Source organism: Ochlerotatus camptorhynchus, unplaced genomic scaffold (assembly GCF_037179485.1).
Source record: "Ochlerotatus camptorhynchus isolate MF236.1 unplaced genomic scaffold, CSIRO-AGI_Acam_v1.1 ptg000503l, whole genome shotgun sequence".
In the NCBI taxonomy this organism is placed as follows: domain Eukaryota; kingdom Metazoa; phylum Arthropoda; class Insecta; order Diptera; family Culicidae; genus Ochlerotatus; species Ochlerotatus camptorhynchus.
The window spans coordinates 3,922,157-3,944,137 of NW_027040988.1; the positions used below are offsets into that span (position 1 = coordinate 3,922,157).

Below are 21,981 nucleotides of genomic sequence, written 5' to 3' on the forward strand. Positions count from 1 at the left end.
ACTACGGTTAATGGTTAAAAATACTATATAATTTCTTGCTAGTGCATGGTACTTTCTACTGAAATGCGCTAAATACAATAAGAATTGTCGTAATTTCAACTATTTTATGACATGGTTAAAATAAACATAGTTTTCTTGCATTAATTACTACACAATTATGCTCAGTGCATGGTGCTCAGTAAAATCGAAAATAATTCGAGATTGGCGTATTATCCTCGATTGAGCTTACCGCTATAAATGTGATTGATTTTGTAGCAATCGTCGTCGGTACGTAGACAATCGTTAGTGAGAACAAACTCGATTCGCTCGAGTCTGCAAAATGAAAAACTGGAAAATGAAATTCAAAACAACAAAAGAATTTATTCACGTGCACAACTAACAGTAAAAGTTGAACTTTGTTTCAAAGTACGCGATCCGAGTTCATAAGAAAAACTGCATTGTTAAAGCATTAGTCGAGCACTAGCTTCCATAACAGTAAATATTAACAATAAACAGTCTTCTGAATCCATTCGTCCATGTTGAACGAAGCGATTCCTTTGACGTCCTTTGCTCGGAAGATATCTGAAAGCAATGGAAATACCTCATCAGTTATCAAATCTAAAGAAAAGAAACAAAGCCCATTCTTACCGATCATGGTTTTGATCTTCACCGCACAGGTGATGAAGTCATCGAACCATATCTCCCCTTCACGCGATCCATACCGATGCATCAAGCTGTTGAGAATCTTATTGTTTAAGTGGTAGCCGGCCGATTGCAGAGCAGCCCGCAGTTCGAACGGATTCAAATGCCCGGAACGGTCCGTATCGTACAGTTTGAACACCGCCTTCCATCGAGCGATTTCCGTTAGCAGTTTCCGAAATTCGACGAACCCGAGCTTCCCGGAATGATCCTCGTCCAGCATGGCCACCATTGAGCGGCATGCGTCCTTGGAGAAACCAATACCACTGGAATCCGCTGAAAATGCGAACAGTTGTTTGTTAGATGTTTGAATTCTAGGTTGATTAACTTATGAATCCTATTTCCACCACCGTTAGTTGGTTAGTAAACTACTACATACGATCCATCTCACCGGCCAAAAGAGGTGCTCGTTCCGTTGAGATCATGTAGTCTCCGGAAGTACTCTGTGGAGGTCGATTGTCTCCTCCGGCCATGTTGAGGTACCAATCCTGAAGGATGGCCAACAGGCCACAGCACACGACTTCGCCTTGAGCTGTCGTAGGTTTTTTGACATGTGCTTCTACGGGCGCCACATGGTAACTACGGGATACTCCTTTGGCCGCGATCGCAATGTCATCGCGGAAGCAGTGATCCAAAACCATTTTCAGTTCCATCCAGTCAACCTCGCCGTCGATGCCTGCCACGTCCAGGAAAAGCTTTTCCATGGCTTCTCGCTGGGGATCGGGTTTCGTAGGATCCGGACCCTTTGATTTGATCTGTAAGGATCGAACTTTGGTCAGATTACTGATTCAGAAAGCTAGAGGATGTTTTACGATGAACGAGTACTTGTCCAGGTCGATGTGTTAAACGTCATTTGAGTCAAGGTCTGTCAAAACAATCAACATATAAGACGGAACTTACTGGAACTACTGGTACATCGTTGTTGTTACTATCTGGCGCCACCTTAAAATATTAGCATACAGCAAAGGATATATACAGAGTGATTAGCGACTACTACATGCACATTTTGTACGGAACACCACACTTTAGCATGGAAAATTGGGATTTGAGGATATGCGCACAGGGATTGACCCATAAGCGTTTGGGGATTTAGGAAATTTAGAAAGTCAATCTTACCCGGGGATCCAAATCGCACTCTCCAACACAGTCTTCGTTCTCTGTCATGCAATCCGGGCACTCGGAGAACACCCGGATCATGAACTCTCCTTCAACGTTCGGGTCGAATGTCGACGGAATCACTACATACGTTCCGGGATCTAATCGGAACCGATAGGTAACCTCACGCAAGTTAACGAAGGTCGACCGAGCTACGGATGCATTTCGTAGGAAGAATTCTTTGGGTAGAGGTTTCCGGACAAGATCACGCTCTGTTACTCGGTAGATTATCAAACCTACTGTAAGACACTCCATGCCTTTGTACTGTTTGGATCGTCGGTTTTTCTGCAATAGTGCAATTATGGCAGTTGCTTTGGCTTCGTCGTCGTCTTTGTCCGGAACTTTCAGATGAACGACGTACTGAGGGTTATGCCAGAAGGTATCTGGATAGTTCCGGCAACCACCAGCAGTGCTTCCAATGACCCATTCACCTTCAAATGCCGACTGTTTCCAAGGGTAATTCCCACTCTTTCGAATGATGGGACAGTCCGGACTCATATTGCAGATATCAATTCGGTCAAAATATTTCAGAAAATCCTGAAACGCCATCCAAAACTCGCCATCGATTTCAAAGATCAATCCAATATCGCGTTTGGTTTCCTCTGGGATAAACTTCCACTCCGGAGACTTGTCACTCCACGCTCCGTTCCATTCGTTAGCGTTACCCCAAGGATTTCTCAGCCTTATCAACGGGATCTTCCCCTTCACATTTGGCGTCTGAATATCCACCATCTTGGCCATCGTCAAGGAGTATGCATGTCCTCGGATTAAACCCTGTGGAGTCTCCGCCTCCGGTTTGTACGGGTCCGGTTCCAAACTACATGCAAACATTGCATGACTATTGAACCCCTTCTCAATGATCTGATACAAATCCTTCGGAGCGTCCTTCATCTCATACGACTCTGCTATCCCTCCAGTGAAATCCACCATCGCCTCACTCGCCGACCCACCCCTCAAGGCCTCGTAAGATCCAAAAAGCTTCGCATATGCTTTCTCCAGCAGAGCACTCCAGAACTCGTTATCTTCGGTGGACCGCATGTAGACCAACTTACCGCGAACGGTTGGCAATCGATCGTCGATAACCACATCGTACCACTGTCCAAACCTCCAGAACCGGAAGTGAAAGATCCCTGCATAGTCCTTCTTGAAGCTGTTATCCTCCGGGACAACCCTCGTAAACAGTTGCGGATCTTGGGTGAGGTTCGCCGCAGCAGCCAGTAGCCAACAGTCACCCAGCTCACCCTGATTCACGTCGAACCGGGAATAGCTGTTCTCGAAGAACCGTGGATCGGAGGAGATTTCGCTGGGCCGGAGCCATTTCAAATTCGGGCGAGATTCTTCGTTGAACGTAAGAGATGACCTGTTGGCCGGGAATTCCGGGTCTTCAAACAGGGTTCCGCTGCGGAGGCAGCGTTTTTGCAGTGCGTAGAAATCCTGCGCTTCCGCACTGCGGGGACCGGCCTTTGGTTGAGCCTGTTGAAATAGAATGGGAGGAATTAGATTTACGGACGTTTTTTTGGAAACGGAAGAAAGTCTCGATCGGTTCAACGTTCAACCATAGAGGTAACTCTAAGACTAGTAGGTTAGTTGGCTCAGCTGTGGTATTGTCTTCGGTTCCAAGCAAATCAATGCACTCCTCGAAACATAGGAAAATCCACGAACCCCTCATTTTATCTGTCAAACTTTCATAGCAAATCAACACAAACATTGTGTAGTACTAGAAATTCGACTTGAATGGGGTACGTTATTTGATTTGCTTGAGACCAATAGGCTAGTCAAGTAGTGAGCCAATTTAAAATCGATAGTTTCGTATTGATTGTTGGTTCAACGGCGTATAAAAAATCATTATATGCAGTTTGCTTCTTGTGTGCAAGGTTGCAAAGACTCATTTCAGCTAAAACAATGTTTTTCTAAATTATGAAATAATTAGATGCCATGATCAAATTTTGAATTGGTAGGATACAAGAAGAGGTTGCAAAGAATGTGTTTGACATATTAAACCTGTTTATTTCACTTCATGAGAGTCACAATCAGCGATTTTTCACAAACTCACTCACTCACTCACTCACTCACTCAGCGATCAGCAAATCGCTGATTGTGACTCATAGAAAGCAAAATTTACAGGTTTTATGTTTCCAACGCATACTTTGTAACCTCTTCTTGTAAGTTACAAGTAAAACATGCCATCATACCATCTTTTGGGTTTATTATTCCGAAAAACATTATTTTAGCTGAAATGAGTCTTTGCAACCTTGCTTGTGTGGTGGTTTATCGTTTTATGGATTAGATTCATCGAAGCGTGAGTAGATTGGAAAACCGCCGATATGGCTAATGCAAACGGCGTTGGTTGCCCGGAATGAATGTCTGTGCATTGTAAGACATTGATTAGTGTGGTTCCGATATCAGTTATATTAAATTTGCTTCGAATCAGAAGGCAATATCAATTAACTTTATCTATCACCGAACAGCCGAAAATAAAAATGAGCCAAAAATAAATAAATATTTACACAGTTACTGATAACGAATATCGATTTGATAGCAAATGTTCTGAACTGCATTATGGTTCGAATGCTCATATTCCAATTGAAATATCGCTCGCTTATAGTACATCAATGAATCATCAACTGCGTCAAGCTAAGATAAACGTATTTTTACTTTCAATGCATGTTAGTATCAACCTCTTGGGCCTATGCCAAGTTCACCCCAGTAGGTTGATTTACAGCGCACCATCATATTGAGCTCGTTTTGGCTTCACTCTGTTTATCAAACTGGCTTGTCAAATATTCCGCGAACTCGTACCTATTGATAAGAGAAATATGAGCCGAATTATTCTGTCTCGCTTCATCCGCTTCAAATAGCTTTGTTTGTAAACATTACCCAGTGCTGGGCCTTAAGAAGCATAACGAATTTTGTAATCAACCTTTTTAGCTGCAAATAGACTGAACAACTACATTTTTGTACAAAATCTTGTTGGGTTGAGTGTTATATGAATGTACAGTACGACATTTCTCGCATTGATGGGTCTTATTGGTCCGATTGTTCCGATTGTTTTCAAGCTTATACCGATAACCTTTGAAAACCGGTAGTTGTTAGTATTTCAATTAATTTTATATTTTTTACGTTCTGAAGGCGAAAATTTAAACTGTTGGATTACAAACAGCCTTTCCAGGAAAGTCGAAAGACATTTTCGGGGAACATATAAGAAAAATAATGAGAATCTTCTGGGGAAAAAAGAAACTTTCGGAAAAAACGGGTCATCTAGAGGAAGTCAGAAAGGTTTCGGAAATCGGCAGAATATTCTAGGAGTAGCCATTTCCTGGGGAAACTAGAAGAAGCTCCAAAAAACCTTCCAACAGAAGTCGGAAAAGCCTCCAGAAGAAGCTCATGACGAATGAAATTTCTGTGAGAATTTAATAAATACTTCTACTAGAAGTTTAAAGGAACTTACTGGAGAAGACGTAGTTAAAAAGAAACTTCTGAATAAAGTTGGAAGCTTCTTCCAGTCGATGTCATAAGGTTTTCGCAACAGTCAAAAGAAACTTCTAAGAGAAGTTGGGAAAACAATTCCTGGAGGAAGAGATTTCTGGGGGATGTCTATTAGACTGATGCAAATTTTGACATTTTCGCTCCACAGTGCTCAAACGGTTCCAAATCGGGTCCTGATTAGTCTCCCAAAATTTGAACTCATTTGAAAAGAAACTGACTTGGCACAAACCATTTGAAGTTTATATGGAAATTACTATGGGAAATCCAAACTTTTTGTTCATTGTCTTCTTACCTTTTTCCATATGGCACTGTTCAAAAATACAAAAGCTATACTTATGGAAAATTTTCTCAGCTTCAACTTAGCAGAATGTAGTTATTGAGCCAAACGTCAAATAAAATAGTTATTAATTGTTTAAGAGATTGATAATCTTATGGCATGATCAAGCAGCTGTTTTGTGAGCAACACTGTATCTTGCAGTGTGACATAGTAGCCATGATTTTTGTGCTCTATTCCAAGCTCCAGAAACACCAATGTTGCCTGCTGAACAGTTTGAGCATAATCGTAAGACATTAGTGGCTTGAATTATTGATAACTTTTGATGCTAACATTATATTGAAAAGTGGTTCAGGACAAAGTTGTAGCTGAGAAAATTTTCCACGAGCTCAATTATCATTTTTTAAAGCAGAGCTATATGGTAAATTGTTAGATGGATATGATCAAAACATTTGGTTTCCCATAGTAATTTCCATATAAACTTCAAATGGTTTGTGCGAAGTCAGTTTCTTTACAAATGAGTTCAAATTTTGGGAGACTAATCAGGACCCGATTTGGAACCGTTTGAGCACTGTGGAGCTAACGGCGCCGGTGGTGTAGTGGTAAGCGTGATTACCTCTCACCCCAGCAGGCCTGGGTTCAATACCAGTCGGTGCCGCCGGGATGTTCTGAGGCATAACATCTCTGATCACGCCTTCCTTCGGATGGGAAGTAAAGCCGTTGGTCCCCGGTTCATGAGTTGATGGGTCGATAGGTAGGGTCCAGGTGTGGGAGCTGCCTTCCTGGCACGTCGGTAGCATTGGTGCTCAGCACGGAAAACAAGATCGACGGAAAAAACAAACCAAAGGAAAAAAAAAAAAAAAACAGCACTGTGGAGCGAAAATGTCAAAATTTGCATCAGTCTAATGTCTATTTATCTATATATAAAAATGAATTTCTGTCTGTCTGTCTGTCTGACCCTTATAGACTTGAAAACTACTGAACCGATCGACGTGAAAATTTGTATGCAGGGGTTTTTGGGACAGGGAAAGGTTCTTATGACAGTTCGAGACCCTTCCCCCCTCTGTAAAGGGGGGCTCCCATACAAATGAAACAGAAATTTATGCATAACTCGAGGGGGGCGACACATCTAAATCTCAAGTCTAGATGCTCAACAAATCTCACACTAGCGAATGAATCTTCGAAAAATCTTCTTTCATTTCTCACATCTACTTGCATCGCGTATTATCTTTTTGCAGGAAATCTTCAGAATCGTCATCAATCTTCTTTCTATCTACTCAGCGTGCGCGCAGCTAGCCACAGCAATACACAATCTTTTCTGCATCGTAGATAGAGTCGTCCCCTCGGCATAACTCGAGAACTAATCAAGCAAATGGAACCAAATTTGACATGTGGAGGTTTATAAGGGGTAGCCATTTAGAGGGGGGGGGGCTACGTACAATATAACATGCTTTTTTCACGTAGGACTACGTCTGTGATTTCTATATGAGGGTACACTTTGTGAAAAACAAAAATAGAACATGTAACAAAAGTATGAAAGATTTTGAGCGTTAATAACTCAGCTGCCCCTGGATCAATTTCAATAATTTTATCACCGATCGATCAGAAATATTTCTACGCATCTGCTTAATTTAATGCCTAAATACTTAATCATTTTTCAAAATGTCACTACCTGGGAAAAGCGATTTCCCTAACACAGATTTCAAAGTTGAATTCCATCCGATCTCACCAAACGGTGTTTATTCAATCACCGCGTGGTGATTGGTGGTGTACTCCAGTACACAACGAAAGGATCCCCGCAAGCAGCTAGCTATCAAGACTGGCCTCAACCGCTGATCGGATTCAGTTCCAATCACAGTGTGTAGAGGTCAAGGTTGCAAATACTCATTTCAGCTAAAATAATGTTTTTCGGAATAATAAAACCAAAAGATGGTATGATGGCATGTTTTACTTGTAACTTACAAGCAGGAATGCCATTCTGCCCAGTGTAAGCAGGGTGATGAGTTGAAAAGACACCTCGCACTATGACAAAAGCAAACTCACCCGAGAGATCTTTATTTTGTTTTCACTTTCTACCGCTTCTCCCACTTCGCAAACAAATACAGCTTCTGACGTTCGCACCTCCTACAGTCCAACACGCCGGAGCGGATGAGTGATCACTAGGGAGCACCGTAGATAGTTCTTTTGCTTCACAGGGGAGAATCACCGCGGTGAAGACTTTGGTTGCTAGTTTGTTGCATACTTCTTCTTCTTATTCTTCGCATTTCAAGTTTATTGCATATCGCATATTAGCTTATTGGCGTTGACGGCGACTCTGTAGCTCTTTATTCCTATGGAAAATCGCGTAAGGAAACATCAGACTGTGCGTGATGTTAATTGAGAGCTTTCGATGTCTGTACCATTTTTTGCATTGGTATAATTGTGTGGCAAGTCCAATCATACTTCTATGCCCAGGTATGTCGAGACATTTTCCAACCCGAAAAATTCCTAGACCGGACCGGCAATCGAACCCAGCCACCATGCTGGACTTTGTAGCTGCGCCTTTACCGACTGAGCTAAGGGAGGCCCCAGTTGTTGCATACAAAGATTTTATAAAGTTTACTTTTTATATTAACGTCTATACTGAGGTATGAAAGTTCAGCCTGCCTGGGTTGCAGAGTTGGAAACGACGCAGAACCAAAGGAAACCGAGTAGTACATTCCGGCTCATGCCCATGCAAGTCGTGAGTGCGTACAGAACCATCTCGTCGGAAGCAGTATGCGTTATCGCCGGTTAGATCCCTATCGGCATCACCCTGGCGGACCACAGCGAGTGCTACAGGTGGAGATAAACCGGAAGAGTACGGAAAGCTGTGAGAGCGGAGTCGTTGGCTAAGTGGCAACAGGAGTGGAACACGGCCGAGAACGGTTCAAGTTGAATACCGTGTCTACTTTGAATGTTTTTCCATTTGCCCTGCAAAGCACAAAATTCATAACCACCTTTTCAGTACCGTCGTCAAACCCCCCTTTTTCTTTGTGAAAAAAGTTCGCACCTCGTCCCCTCACGTCAAGCTCTGCCGGAATCTTTGGAGAAACGATAACGCATTTGTACTGCTATCTTCTCACGGAAGTGAGTGTATAAACCGAAAACAGTGAACTGTCAACTCTCTCACTCTCTCGTGCTGTGTCTAACAATCTCTCCAGCGGTGCCACGAAAAATCTCCGAGGAGACAAGCAGAGATTCACCGCAGAGAATGATATCTCTCGCACCCGGGTGATTCTCCCCAGATACTTTTCAACCCTGCTTACAAGAAGAGGTTACAAAATATGCGTTTGAAATTTTCGTTAATTTTGCTTTCTACGAGTCACAATCAGCGATTTGCTGATCGCTGAGTGAGTGAGTGAGTAAATTTGTGAAAAATCGCTGATTGTGACTCTCATGAAGTGAAATAAAGGTTTAATATGTCAAACACATTCTTTGCAACCTCTTATTTTATCCTACCAATTGAAAATATGATCATGGTTCTAATTATTTCATAATTAAAAAAAAAACATTTTTTTAGCTGAAATTAGTATTTGCAACCTTGGTGGAGGTGTCCGGTCGTCGGCACTAGCAGCAGTGCTTTCGGCGCGTGGCTTTGATCATTGTTCTGCAGTACACAACGAACGCTGCAGCTCACATGAGCATCCATAGAAGGAGTAAGAAGCCGCACCGCTATTGATCGGAATCAGTAGCACTTCGTGAGTCGCTGTGGCCCATCTATGCTAAGCGCATCACCCTCATTCCAAACAACATACAGCTAACCAGCCTCATCTGTGTTTAACACCCTAATAGCTCAGCATTACTCAACCATCACGACAAAAGGGTCCTTTTCAAGACTACTATAAATGTGTAAAAGAGTATATTATGGACATTTGTCAAGGTCATCAATCGGATGTCAGCTCCCATATCAAGATCTAGCTGGAATTAGGGCGTAACAGCTTAAGTAAACAATGACTTCTTTCGATGATGTCTTGAAAGTCAAGGCTCGCTCATGCAAATCAATATCACCATCAGGTAAGACTTCTCTTACCCGACGATAATGTTAGTTTGCGTGGGCGTGCTTTGAATTCCTAAAAATCAGCGAGAGAAGTCATTGTTTACAAAAGCTGTTACGCTTAATTCCAGCTCTATTTAGATATGTTTAAATCAAACATACCATGTACTTCAAGGCGTGGCCCCAATGGGTGCAATTTCAAAAACCAAAATCGGTCGCGGCATGAAAGTGGTCCGATTTGGAAATCGAGACTTGTCACTATTGAAAATTGCACGAAGGTGCAATTGTTGCTATGATAATTAAAATTATCACCGATTACCTGCAATAAGCGATTTCGCTAACACAGATTTCAAAGTTGAATTACATCCCGTCGTCTCCAAACGGTGTTTATTCAATCACCGCGTGGTGAGTGGTGGTGCTCTCCTTACACAACGAAAGGCTGCTTGCAAGCAGCGAGCTGTAGTCCAAATGAGCATCCATAGAAGGAGGAAGAAGCCGCACCGCTATTGATCGGAATCAGTAGCTCTTCGTCGTGAGTCGCTGTGGGCCATCTATGCCAAGAGTATAAACAGAGAGAACCCCGTTCAAATTCCAATTCCTACACAAAGCACAAGCTTCTGCTGTAGTTAAAAAATAACATTTATTATATAAGACCACGTAGTCCTACGTCACCATTGCGTACAACCCCATAAGGCTGTCCCTTGTAGTTTTTTTAATTGGCGCATAAACTCAAGCTAATATTGAATCCCGAGCAATGCTGGGCACACACAGCTAGTATATGATATATATGATCTTGATTCTGGATAATTTGGAGAACTTGAACTATTTGGCCATTTCAACTATATTTCCTACATTATATAAGGGGGTCACGAGGCTCTACGAATGCCAAAATTTAGTCAGAACATCGTACAATATCTCATTGAGTCAAGATCAGAACTCCAGGACAATTTGGAGAATGGAACGTATTTTGATTTCACAATTTCTTATCTCACTTGATGTTTTGAGGATCCGGAGAGCTTTATAGATCCATATGATATATCTGGACATCATAGAATACCTTCTTGAGCCTATAGAACATCAAGACCAAATTCTCAGGTTAACTTGGAGACCCCAAAATATTTTATCATTACAACTACATATTCCCTCCCTTAGCTCAGTCGGTAAAGGCGCAGCTACAAAGCAAGACCATGCTGGAGGTGGCTGGGTTCGATTCCCGGTCCGGTCTAGGAATTTTTCGGGTTGGAAAATTTCTCGACTTCCCTGGGCATAGAGTATGATTGTACCTGCCACACAATTATACTAATGCAAAAATGGTACAGGCATCGAAAGCTCTCAATTAATAACTGTGGAAGTGCATCTCGAACACTAAGTTGAGAGCACGCAATAAGCTAATAATGCCATACGCAATAAGCTTGAAATGCGAAGAAGAAGAAGATATTCCGCATAATATTGCAGCACCGACGAACAGACATGCCACAGGAGCATTTCGTTTGTCCACAATTCGAATTGTCAAACAAGCGATTCGAACTTTCAAACGGGCAATCAGATCTGTCAAATGAGGTGAGACGCAAATCAAGGCAATATAAATTATACGTGGGTTCGTGTCCTTGCTCAGGGTATGACGCGATAGAATGAGTAGATGTCGGTAGTGTTTAACGTATTTTAAATATGGCGTCTTGGGCACAAATTTGAAAGTAGCTTGTATGAGCTGTTACGTCGGTTCGTCGGTGATTGTAGCATTGTTCGCTGTTCGCTGTACCGGTACATACCGCTGCTGCCGTTGATGGTGAATCGGGATGGCTGACACAGTGACTCCTGTCCAACTGTGCGGCCGGAACTCTCGCCAGATTGGCGAAGCGAGCGGATGACGGGCCAGCGGGCGTTGCTGGACGATGGGATGGCAGGCGTCGTCCTTCGTTGGCACGATCGGCCGACCGTGGCATGGCCACCTTGGTCAAGCCAAGAAGGGAAAACTCCTTTGCGATTATCGCCTATGTTTGGCCAGATAATGTTGTTTGGTCCTTGACACTTAGGCTCGGAAACTGTTTCCAATTTCACGAGCCAGCCGTGTGCTGACGGATGGCCTTTTAAAGGTCCAATATAAAAAGGTCCTATCGGACGAATACGTAATTAATCTACGGTTTTTGGTGCAGGGCATTTAGTTACCTGAACGTTAAATTTCCCTAGCGCACACTAGCTACTGCTAGGGGGGGTCTCCTGGTTATCGTTCAAAACACCAACCACTGCACTTAGCAAATTGAAATGCGTCTTAGCGCACGGACGCCTGATATTGAAAGAGGCCGATTTTGGGCAATGGCCGTTCTTTCTCCCAATTTTCCTTCATCCCGTCAGCCTTGTTTTGTATAGTTGTTTGTAGCTCTATGGTGGACATAACGTAACGCGAAACATTTTGACAGCGGTACAGAACCCTATCACTTCTGTGGCATACTGGTGGACGCCTGAGCTTTTCCACATTTATATTGCTGTGAAGCAACTGTAAACTTTAGAGGGAATCTATATCTGTAACTGAAACCAGTTCGATTTTGTTTGCCAACCTGGTTAAAATGTCATATTCAATTATCTTAAAGATAAATCGTCCAGCTCAAACTCTTTGTAGGGGTAAGAGGTGGGACCATTATCATCATCATACTGCTGTTTTTTGCACAAGAAACGTGAAGGTTCTGAATATATAACATAAATGACAAAAACCTATGAACTTGTGATGTGACCAAACGGTTATATTGTAATGGTGAACCGAGAAGTGAACTGCTGGTCTGAGTTCCTCTGGTATATTTAATTAGAGGTTGTTCCTGAATATACAGTCAATCAGCACGTAATTTGTATTAGTATTTGTATTTATTGTCTATTGCAGTGGTGACTGGATTTTTGGGAATATTTTAAGTCGCACTTTGATGGTACGCTGACGAAAAACAACGAACTTTTTGGTTATTTCACGCCTAGAACGCTATTGAGTTTAACACATTTGGAAACAAAAAAGGTGTACCATTTGAATTTAAACACGTCTCAAAACCATTTTCAATCTAATTCATACTTGGAAAACCATATAATTGTTCACAAATAAGTAATTTAGAATTGTTTGCAAAATTGCAAATATTTTGCAATATTATTTTTACACGTGTTTCGAGTAGAATGCAATGAGAGTGTAGGATCTTGAAATCAAAACAACAACAAAAACCCAAAACAGACACTTTGCGAGCTACGATTTCGATCAGAACAAGTGAAATTATTATCGGAGCAATCATCATATGTAAGTTTTACCCCTTAAATTATCGGAAATATCTTAAGACTTAAGAATTTATAGTTTTGTGTATCCTCTTTGCAGAATCTACCATGGATGCAGAATAGGAGGAGTCAAAGAACGAGACGTTTTCGTTCCCTGAAAACGTTCCAGAATGCAGCTATCAAGCAGAGTACCTACTCGAAGCTCTCGATGAGGAATTTTCTGATCAAGATCCACTAAGTGACGTCAGCAACAAGGTAAATTCTGGTCCAAAATCTTCAAACAAACGGAAGAAAACAGAAAAACGCGTTGAGCTTCGTGAACCAGCCAGCAGCCAACTTGCTCTCCGTGGAGTTTTCTTCAAGCGACGTTTTGTCTTCTGCAACAGTTACCGGGAATTCGGTCGAGGAAATTATGGGAGGTGTTTGGGAGATTTTGCAACCTGTCTTGTGTCGGGAAATCGTATTTGTTGAAAACAACGGTGTGCAGGTTCCAACATGAGCTGATAATGATCCTGATTTCAGTGCAATGAGAAAGTTTGTCATAATGCAAGATCAAACCCAGAAGCGACGTCTTACTATCGATCAAATTGATAGCAAACTACTCGTATCATGGAGAGAGAAGGAAATAAGGATTCACTTGCACATCTATTCAAACGCAGTGTCTTGTAGATCACTTTGGGATTTGGCTGACAAGCAACTAATTCGTTTTCAAAACGCAGATCGTTCAGGAGCACCAAACAATCAGACCTTGACTAATCTGGCAAAGGAACTTCAGGATCTTCATGGACATCATTTCACCGGACATTCAAGTGCCTGGAGGCTCTGGGCTAACTACGTTCACTCGGCTTCTCCACATGAACGAGAACGCCGGATGTCTCTGAACTGAAATGCCTCCGAATTTTTTGCTGAAATTCTTCCGATCGGCGCCATTATCAGAAGCTATTAGAATGGAAACAACCCTGAGTGGGTTGTCTGAACTTGCTAAACTGGAAGCCGAGGTGGATCTCCTGATTGAAGTTGGACAAAGAGTAAAAGGACGAATCAATGGACTACGGTCTCGTTCAACAATAAATGCCAGCTTAGTATCCGCAATGTCCGAAACTCTACGCCCAGAAGAGAACGAGTTAAGCCACACTCATTAGCAGATCGGATTGTCGACATGCAAGATGTTGATCATGCATAAACACGGATCGGTATTTTTATCATGGTTTTATTACTCCAAATAAACTGTTACATTACTTCACTTACTCGCTCATATTAGATTCGAAATTTAGGTTTTCAACAAACCAACTGTAGGATTGAATGTTCCCCCGGGTAGATACCCACAGTGCTGGAAAATTTTAGTACAATCGTAATAAGAAAATGCTGAGAACGTAGATATGGCTTCATGAGATAGATTTTCGTTTCGATTTTCATTGTAGGTTTGCTTCATTGAATTTTTGGTGATTTCGAATACCAATTCAATCGGATTAAAAAAAGGACAGTATGGGGCAAGAAAAACTGGAATGATTCCGATTGATCGCAAATACAATACGATGTACTGATCACAGTGGATACGAGCACCATCTAGTATCCACACATAATTCGCTCCCCGATATCGATATACCTTGTTGTTTCGAAGAGCAAATGAACGACAGCATTCAAAAAATATTTTTCTAGTGAATATTCCCTCCGTTTCAAAACTGTCCAGCATCCCATTCTGCCCCAAAAAACACAAAAATGATACTCTTGGACGCCTAACAAATTCACCGCGAATCACCAGTTTTTCTCCTTTAACCCCATAACCACGGTTGCGCAACATATAGCGGTTATCTATAGACACTTCATCTATTTAAAAACACGAGATTGAACAAATCCCAATCAATTAAATTGAGCTCCGAAAAAAAAAAACAAAAGATTTCGTGCTCCCTTATTTGGATAGCTCGCCGTTCGAGGGCTTTCCATGTCAGACCTTCCGCATGCAAAATTCTGCATATGCTCGCTGCACTTATTGTCACCTGGAAGTTCCGATAGAATAGATTACTGCATTCATCTAAAAATAATACCGGATTGTTCTGGTACTGCTGTACAATCCAGTATCTGTGCTCTGCTCGGAATTTTTTGTAAATCTGTTTCCGCTGCTTTTCCGTGACCAAGCCATCCTTTTCGTAAGCTAGAATCGAGCTCGAAATTGTAGTTTTACTCTTCTTGTAAATCACGGACAGATTAGTGCTTGAAATTCTCAGAAAATAGTATCCATATAGGCAGTGGTACTTCGTATTACAGCTGGCTCGCCGACCACGAACGTTTTCCAGAATAACATTAGACATGATCAACTGAAACAGACATATTTGTGAATAAAGCAACTTACAACCAATTTAGTATTGAACTGTTCGATCTGTAGATAACGTATTTACTTACCGGCAGGGAGTAAACAAGTATAATTTACAACAAATATTTGAATATTAAGTTCGTAGAAAAAATCGTGTTTTGTGACTCGAACAGACAATCAAAAGCCAATGTTTTTGTATTCACTTCGGATAAGCATAACTGTCACTTTGACAACTCTATCTGTCATACGCATGGCCCGCACTTATTTCATCCCCGCACTTTCAAAGTGCGGAGTCCAGTAAGGTGCAAAATGCGCAATATATTTAAAATAATTCATGTGAAAATTTAGTCTGAATAAAATTAAAGCTAATTTAACACAGACCTAATCCGATTTGAAAAACGTCCAGTTGGTTTATTGAACTCGAAAAGCTCTTTTACAGCCGTAAACACACGAATACATAATGATGTATACAACTTCAATGACAGTTGTCCTGCAGTACTCCCATTTTATTTACAATAATCCAATGCCTACGAGATTTTACCCAAGTTTTGCCGAATCTAATTTTGCACAATGTGCAGACCCCTTGGTCTGATATCTCTTTATATGCAATTAGATTAACATCTTAAGACCATTCTTTTTACATATTCTGCAAGATACTTCCTGGGCTACAAAATGGTGAGTTGACAACCTGGAAGGAGCGGAATACCTAGCCCTGGTCCTCACAAGTTCCTACTTCACGCCTCCTCGAGTCATATGATAACAAAAGACTACCAGCTGAAACATGGACACAGCTGGTTGGCGTAGCCTGGGCAATGTTGCCAGTCCGGCAATAGCAAAGTGAAGAGGTGCGACGCGAACACTGGCGCGGTAACCATAGTACGGTGATAGAGGAAATGCTTCACCAAACCTGAGCGTCTGCTCACCATGGAGGTGCGGCTCAAAACGGCGTCTGTTCTCCATGTTAGGAGCGGCTGATCACCGTCCTAGTGCCAGCGTGGGACTCTAAACAGAGCTGTGCACGATGGTCCCCGGCGAGACAGGGGTTGGGGCAGGCCCAACAAGCCGCCCTGGAAAAAAAAAACAAAGTTGCAAATACCGAAGAAAGAAATACGGATCGGAACAATCGGCACAGACCTACGCGACGAAATAAGGACTACGATTGGAAACTCGGAACATGGAACTGCAAATCGCTCGGCTTCCCGGGTTGCGATAGGTTAATCTATGACGAACTTCAAGCACGCAACTTCGAAGTCGTAGCACTGCAGGAACTTTGCTGGACGGGACAAAAGGTATGGAAAAGCGGGCATCGAGCGTCTACTTTCTACCAGAGCTGTGGCACCACCAACGAGCTGGGAACCGGCTTTGTAGTGCTGGTTAAGATGCGCCAACGCGTGATTGGTTGGCAGCCGATCAACGCGAGGATGTGCAAGTTGAGGATTAAGGGCCGTTTCTTCAACTACAGCATCATCAACGTGCACTGCCCACACGAAGGGAGACCCGAAGACGAGAAAGAAGCGTTCTATGCGCAGCTGGAGCAGGTGTACGACGGCTGTTCGCAACGGGACGTCAAAATCGTCATCGGCGACATAAACGCTCAGGTAGGACGGGAGGCAATGTATAGACCGGCAATCGGGCCAAACAGCCTGCATGCCGTATCGAACGACAACGGCCAACGATGCGTGAACTTTGCAGCCTCCCGGGGTATGGTAGTTCGAAGTACCTTTTTCCCCCGCAAGGATATCCACAAAGCCACCTGGAAATCACCTGACCAACACACAGAAAACCAAATCGATCACGTTCTAATCGACGGGAAATTCTTCTCCGACATTATCAACGTCCGCACATACCGCAGTGCGAACATAGATTCGGACCACTACCTAGTTGCAGTATGCATGCGCTCAAAACCCTCGACGGTTCATAACACCCGTCGAAGTCGAACGCCGCGACCCAACATTGAGCAACTACGGAACGCCGGAGTTGCCCATGACTACTCGCAGCAGCTGGAAGTTGCACTACCCACGGAAGAGCAGCTTGGCGCAGCTTCTCATGAAGATGGCTGGAGGGACATCCGTTCAGCCATAGGTAGTACTGCTGCAGCGGCACTAGGTACTGCAATCCCGGACCGAAGAAATGACTGGTTTGACGGCGAATGCAAACTGTTAGTAGAGGAGAAGAATGCAGCACGGGCGAGAATGCTGCAACACCGCACGAGATGGAATGTGGAGCGATACAGACAAGCGCGGAACAGACAAAACTCGGTTTTCCGAAGGAAGAAGCGTCAGCAGGAAGACCGAGATCGCGAGGCGATGGAAAATCTGTACCGCGTAAACGACACACGGAAGTTCTACGAGAAGCTAAATAGTTCGCGCAAAGGCTACGTGCCGCAAGCCGATATGTGCAAGGACTTGGGCGGTAACCTTCTCACGAACGAGTGTGAGGTGATTGAGAGGTGGAAGCAGTACTATGACGAGCACCTCAACGGTGAAGCAGCAGAAAACGAAGATGGCACGGCAACAGACCTTGGAGCACGCGCAGAAGACGACAGGCTACCGGCCCCTGATCTTCAAGAAGTTGAGGAGGAGATCGGTCGGCTGAAGAACAACAAAGCAACTGGTGTAGATCAACTACCAAGTGAGCTATTGAAATACGGTGGTGAAGCACTGGCTAGAGCACTGCACTGGGTAATTGCCAAGATTTGGGAGGAGGAGATATTATCGGAGGAGTGGATGGAAGGTGTCGTGAGCCCAATCTACAAAAAGGGCGACAAGTTGGATTGCTGCAACTACCGCGCGATCACACTGCTGAGCGCCGCCTACAAGGTACTCTCCCAAATTCTATGCCGCCGTCTGTTACCATATGCAAGAGAGTTCGTGGGGCAATACCAGGCGGGATTCATGGGTGCCCGCGCTACCACGGACCAAATTTTCGCGATTCGGCAGGTTCTGCAGAAATGCCGCGAATACAACGTGCCCACACATCATATGTTCATCGATTTCAAATCCGCATACGACACAAACGATCGAGATCAGCTATGGCAGATTATGCACGAGTACGGATTTCCGGATAAACTGACGCGATTGGTCAAGGCGACGATGGATCGAGCGATGTGCGTTGTTCGAGTATCGGGGACACTCTCGAGTCCCTTTGAATCTCGAAGGGGGTTACGGCAGGGTGATGGACTTTCGTGTCTGCTGTTCAACATCGCGTTAGAAGGTGTGATCAGAAGAGCTGGGATAGACACGAGTGGCACGATATTCAGGAAGTCCATCCAGCTCCTTGGTTTCGCCGATGACATTGACATTATGGCACGGAACTTTGAGATGATGGCGGAAACGTACATCAGACTGAAGGCTGAAGCTAGACGGATTGGACTTGCCATCAACGCATCAAAGACAAAATACATGAAAGCAAGAGGTTCTAGGGAAGACAATGTTAGCCTCCCACCCCGAGTTCAGATTGACGGTGACGAAATCGAGGTGGTCGATGAGTTCGTGTATTTGGGCTCACTGGTGACCGCCGAAAATGATACCAGCAGAGAAATTCAAAGACGCATTATGGCAGGGAATCGTGCCTACTTTGGACTCCGGAGGACGCTTCGGTCGAATAAAATTCGCCGCCGCACGAAGTTGACTGTCTACAAGACGCTGATTAGACCGGTGGTCCTTTACGGCCACGAGACCTGGACTATGCTCGTGGAGGACCAACGCGCCCTTGGTGTTTTCGAACGGAAGGTGTTGCGTACCATCTACGGTGGAGTGCAGGTGGATGACGGAACGTGGAGGAGGCGAATGAACCACGAATTGCACCAGCTGCTGGGAGAACCATCCATCGTCCACATTGCAAAAATTGGGCGACTACGGTGGGCTGGGCACGTCGTAAGAATGCCGCACGACGACCCAGTGAAAATGGTTCTAGAAAGCGACCCAACAGGAACAAGAAGAAGAGGCGCGCAGCGAGCAAGGTGACCTGCGGACCCTTCGCAGACTACGAGGCTGGCGAACTGTGGCCATGGATCGAGTAGAGTGGAGACGACTTCTTCGGACAGCAGAGGACAACAAGGCCTTCGCCTGATTGGTAAGTATGGTAAGTAAGATACTTCCTGTCACGCCCCATTTATAAAAAAAAACGGTACGAAATCCTGTCAGGGGCGGGGCGTTGAAAGTAGTTTTTGTGCAGAATATTTAAAAAAGGAAGGACTTCGGATGTTGTATACAAATTACAGATGCATTACTGTAAGAACTATCAAAATCCTATGAATTTACACGCTAGTGTTCGTGAGATTCTGCTTGGCGAACTGAATTTTGATGATTTTGGGCCGTCCCTGTGTTGAAGTGGGATCCTTAGAGGCGGTAAAAATTCATTCACATTTTCAAGTAGAGCTTTACATTGTTGTTTGGTACAAAATTCATGCACCAAGTGGATTTACGAGTTTCTGGGTGGTGCTGTGTTCAGGTCGGGCCAACAAAAATAAAACCTCTGAAAATGGGTTCCTACGATGGGATAAATTCCTACGTTAAGCTATCCAATGAACATTTAGAATTATGGTCTTGCTTGGATGGACGAATTTTTGATTGCTTAAAGTAGCAAATTATGATTAAATATTGAATTGAACTGTGCACGGGGAATATATTTTATAACGGAGGATTGAAGACAAGTGTTTCATATGCAGAAATATCAATAACGGACAGTCCAGAAACAGTCAGAAAAAAACTAATAAGGATGAGGAAATTGACATGTCAAGGAGAGGAAATTGATTAAATTGAGGAAATAAGTTACTTCTACTGTATTTTAAATCAATATCAAGACAAATGCACGAGAAGTTCACTAAACATCTCAACGTATTCTACATCAACCATGCGGTCGTGTCTTGTTTTAGGAAAGTTTTTTTTTATCTTTCTCGATCATTTATGCAACAATGATACCGTCAACAACTTGTTAGCACATATGGAGAAAATAATGTATTTCTCTTTTTTCGTTTTCACGCACTGATAAGTTCCACATACAAATTTAATTTTACTTTGCTCTGCATATTTCCGTTGGCTGCTTTCCATAAGCATCGTAATAAACTGGTTCTTCTCAACGTCCTGCATACAGATTTCTTAACAGCCATCACAAATGCGTCTGTCTTCTCTGTTTCAACCTTGACAATGAGACGCCAGTGATTCGCTTTTTTTTACATCATCTTTGCTCTTGTTTAGCGATTTTCATCTCTTGATTTCGGGAAATCCCCACCAAAGTCCATCTGCACGACGATCTCTGTTTTTTTTCACCACCACACATATTTCACTAACAAAGAATCACCTTTCATAAAGCATGATTTCTAGATGACAGACAATCATGATTGCGGTCGCATTTTCTAAAATTATATTTCACAACACTGTGTGTCCCAGTTTCGTTCAGTTGAAGAAAGGTGCCAATCGAGAATTTCATCATTTTGGCAAAAGCCATTCACACTTTTCCTTACCCCATCCCGACCGAAGACGATGGGCATGAAGCGGGTCCTGGACTGATGCAATTTTTTCGGCCCATGGGTGTTATCGTTGAATTCCTTCACCAAGGATTCGATGCGCGTTGGATCCGGCATGCTCTTCCCGGGATGTGTTATTTCAGTGCCGTCAGAATAGGTTTTATACGGTCAATCAAAGCACGAAACCAATTAGCACTATTGTTATTATTCGCACTAACTTCAAAAACAAAAAACAACCGAGATATCGAAGTCACTAATAGACGGCGTAGCGCCGTGCGAGCCAACACAAGTAACTCCGACGACGCGACGACCTACCGCAGTAACGTTCTGAACTGAACTGAACTGTGAGCTGATTTTCAAACATTCGTTGGTCACTCAGCTCGGGCTCTGGGGGCCTCCCGATTAGATCGTTGCGCTACTCACATGTTCTTTCGGTAGCCACCAGCACACGGAAGCGTCGGCATCCGATCTCGACAAAGGGGGGCTCGACAAAGGGATTACCCATTGCCGCATCAAACCGGCCAGTGAGCATGGCGGTGAGCTCCAATGTTGCACGGGTGGCAGAGAAAGCGGTAGCGTGATAATCGACAGCGAACGCATGTGACGTCGTCGTAGCAGTTACGAGCGTTTCCAGGCCAAATAGCAAAGAAATAAAAACATGAATTTCAACAACAATTCACATCGAATTTTAGAAAATCGGCTCAATTGGTTGAAGGACAGCCGAGAAATAGCGGTGGGTGGACGGTACCATCCACCGCATAAATGCAAACAATTCCGCAAATTGCCTTGCAAATCGGAGAAGGTCGAGTCTGAAATTCAAGTTTGTTTTGCTATTTGGCTTGGAAACGCTCCATGCTGGTCACGCGCGAGCTGATGGGTTTCGGCGAGACGACGCTAGTAGAACGCGCGGTAAAACAAAAATACATGGGATTCCCATCTGGTGCGGTTAAAGTCGTTGTGCTCACTATCGTCGCCGTTGTTGTCTGACCCACACCGTGGGATTTTCAGCACAGTTTCAATTTTCATTGCTGAATACATTAAATACGGCATAAAGGAAGATGACAAAGCTGACATGTCTGGGGAAAATTTGTTGTTTGCAGATTCGTGGAAAATGAAAAATAGAAGTAGGTCAACTACGGCGCTCAATTAATCAATATCGGTAGGGTAATGTTGCTATCAGTTCATTTCATATGCTTAAAAACGGAATTAAATTCCAATTGAGAATGGATTTACTTCATAGAGATTGCTGACACTATACGTCACGTATACGTATACACAAAATGTTTTCATCAGGAAAATTTTCCTGATGAGAACAAACCACTGACACAATCACACTTTAACAATTGTTAGTA

General features: G+C 43.3%; 1 protein-coding gene and 1 pseudogene across 4 annotated transcripts; both read right to left on the reverse strand.

Annotated features, from left to right (window-relative positions):
• Positions 1-334: 334 nt before the first annotated feature.
• LOC135712720 (calpain-B-like) lies at positions 335-20,934 on the reverse strand. 4 transcript variants are annotated; one of them, XM_065235745.1, is made up of 6 exons: positions 20,627-20,934; positions 1,795-3,306; positions 1,579-1,620; positions 1,058-1,433; positions 628-954; positions 335-561 (listed from the first exon to the last, which is right to left on the reverse strand). In XM_065235745.1, the coding sequence occupies exons 1-6, from the start codon at positions 20,744-20,746 to the stop codon at positions 482-484; spliced, it is 2,457 nt and encodes an 818-aa protein (XP_065091817.1). In that variant the 5' UTR covers positions 20,747-20,934; the 3' UTR covers positions 335-481. The 4 variants fall into 4 exon arrangements, with proteins under 4 accessions (XP_065091817.1, XP_065091818.1, XP_065091819.1 ...); XM_065235746.1 differs by having other exon boundaries at positions 1,070-1,433; positions 20,627-20,933; XM_065235747.1 differs by lacking the exon at positions 1,579-1,620.
• LOC135712812 (uncharacterized) lies at positions 13,497-15,160 on the reverse strand (annotated as a pseudogene).
• Positions 20,935-21,981: the final 1,047 nt, after the last annotated feature.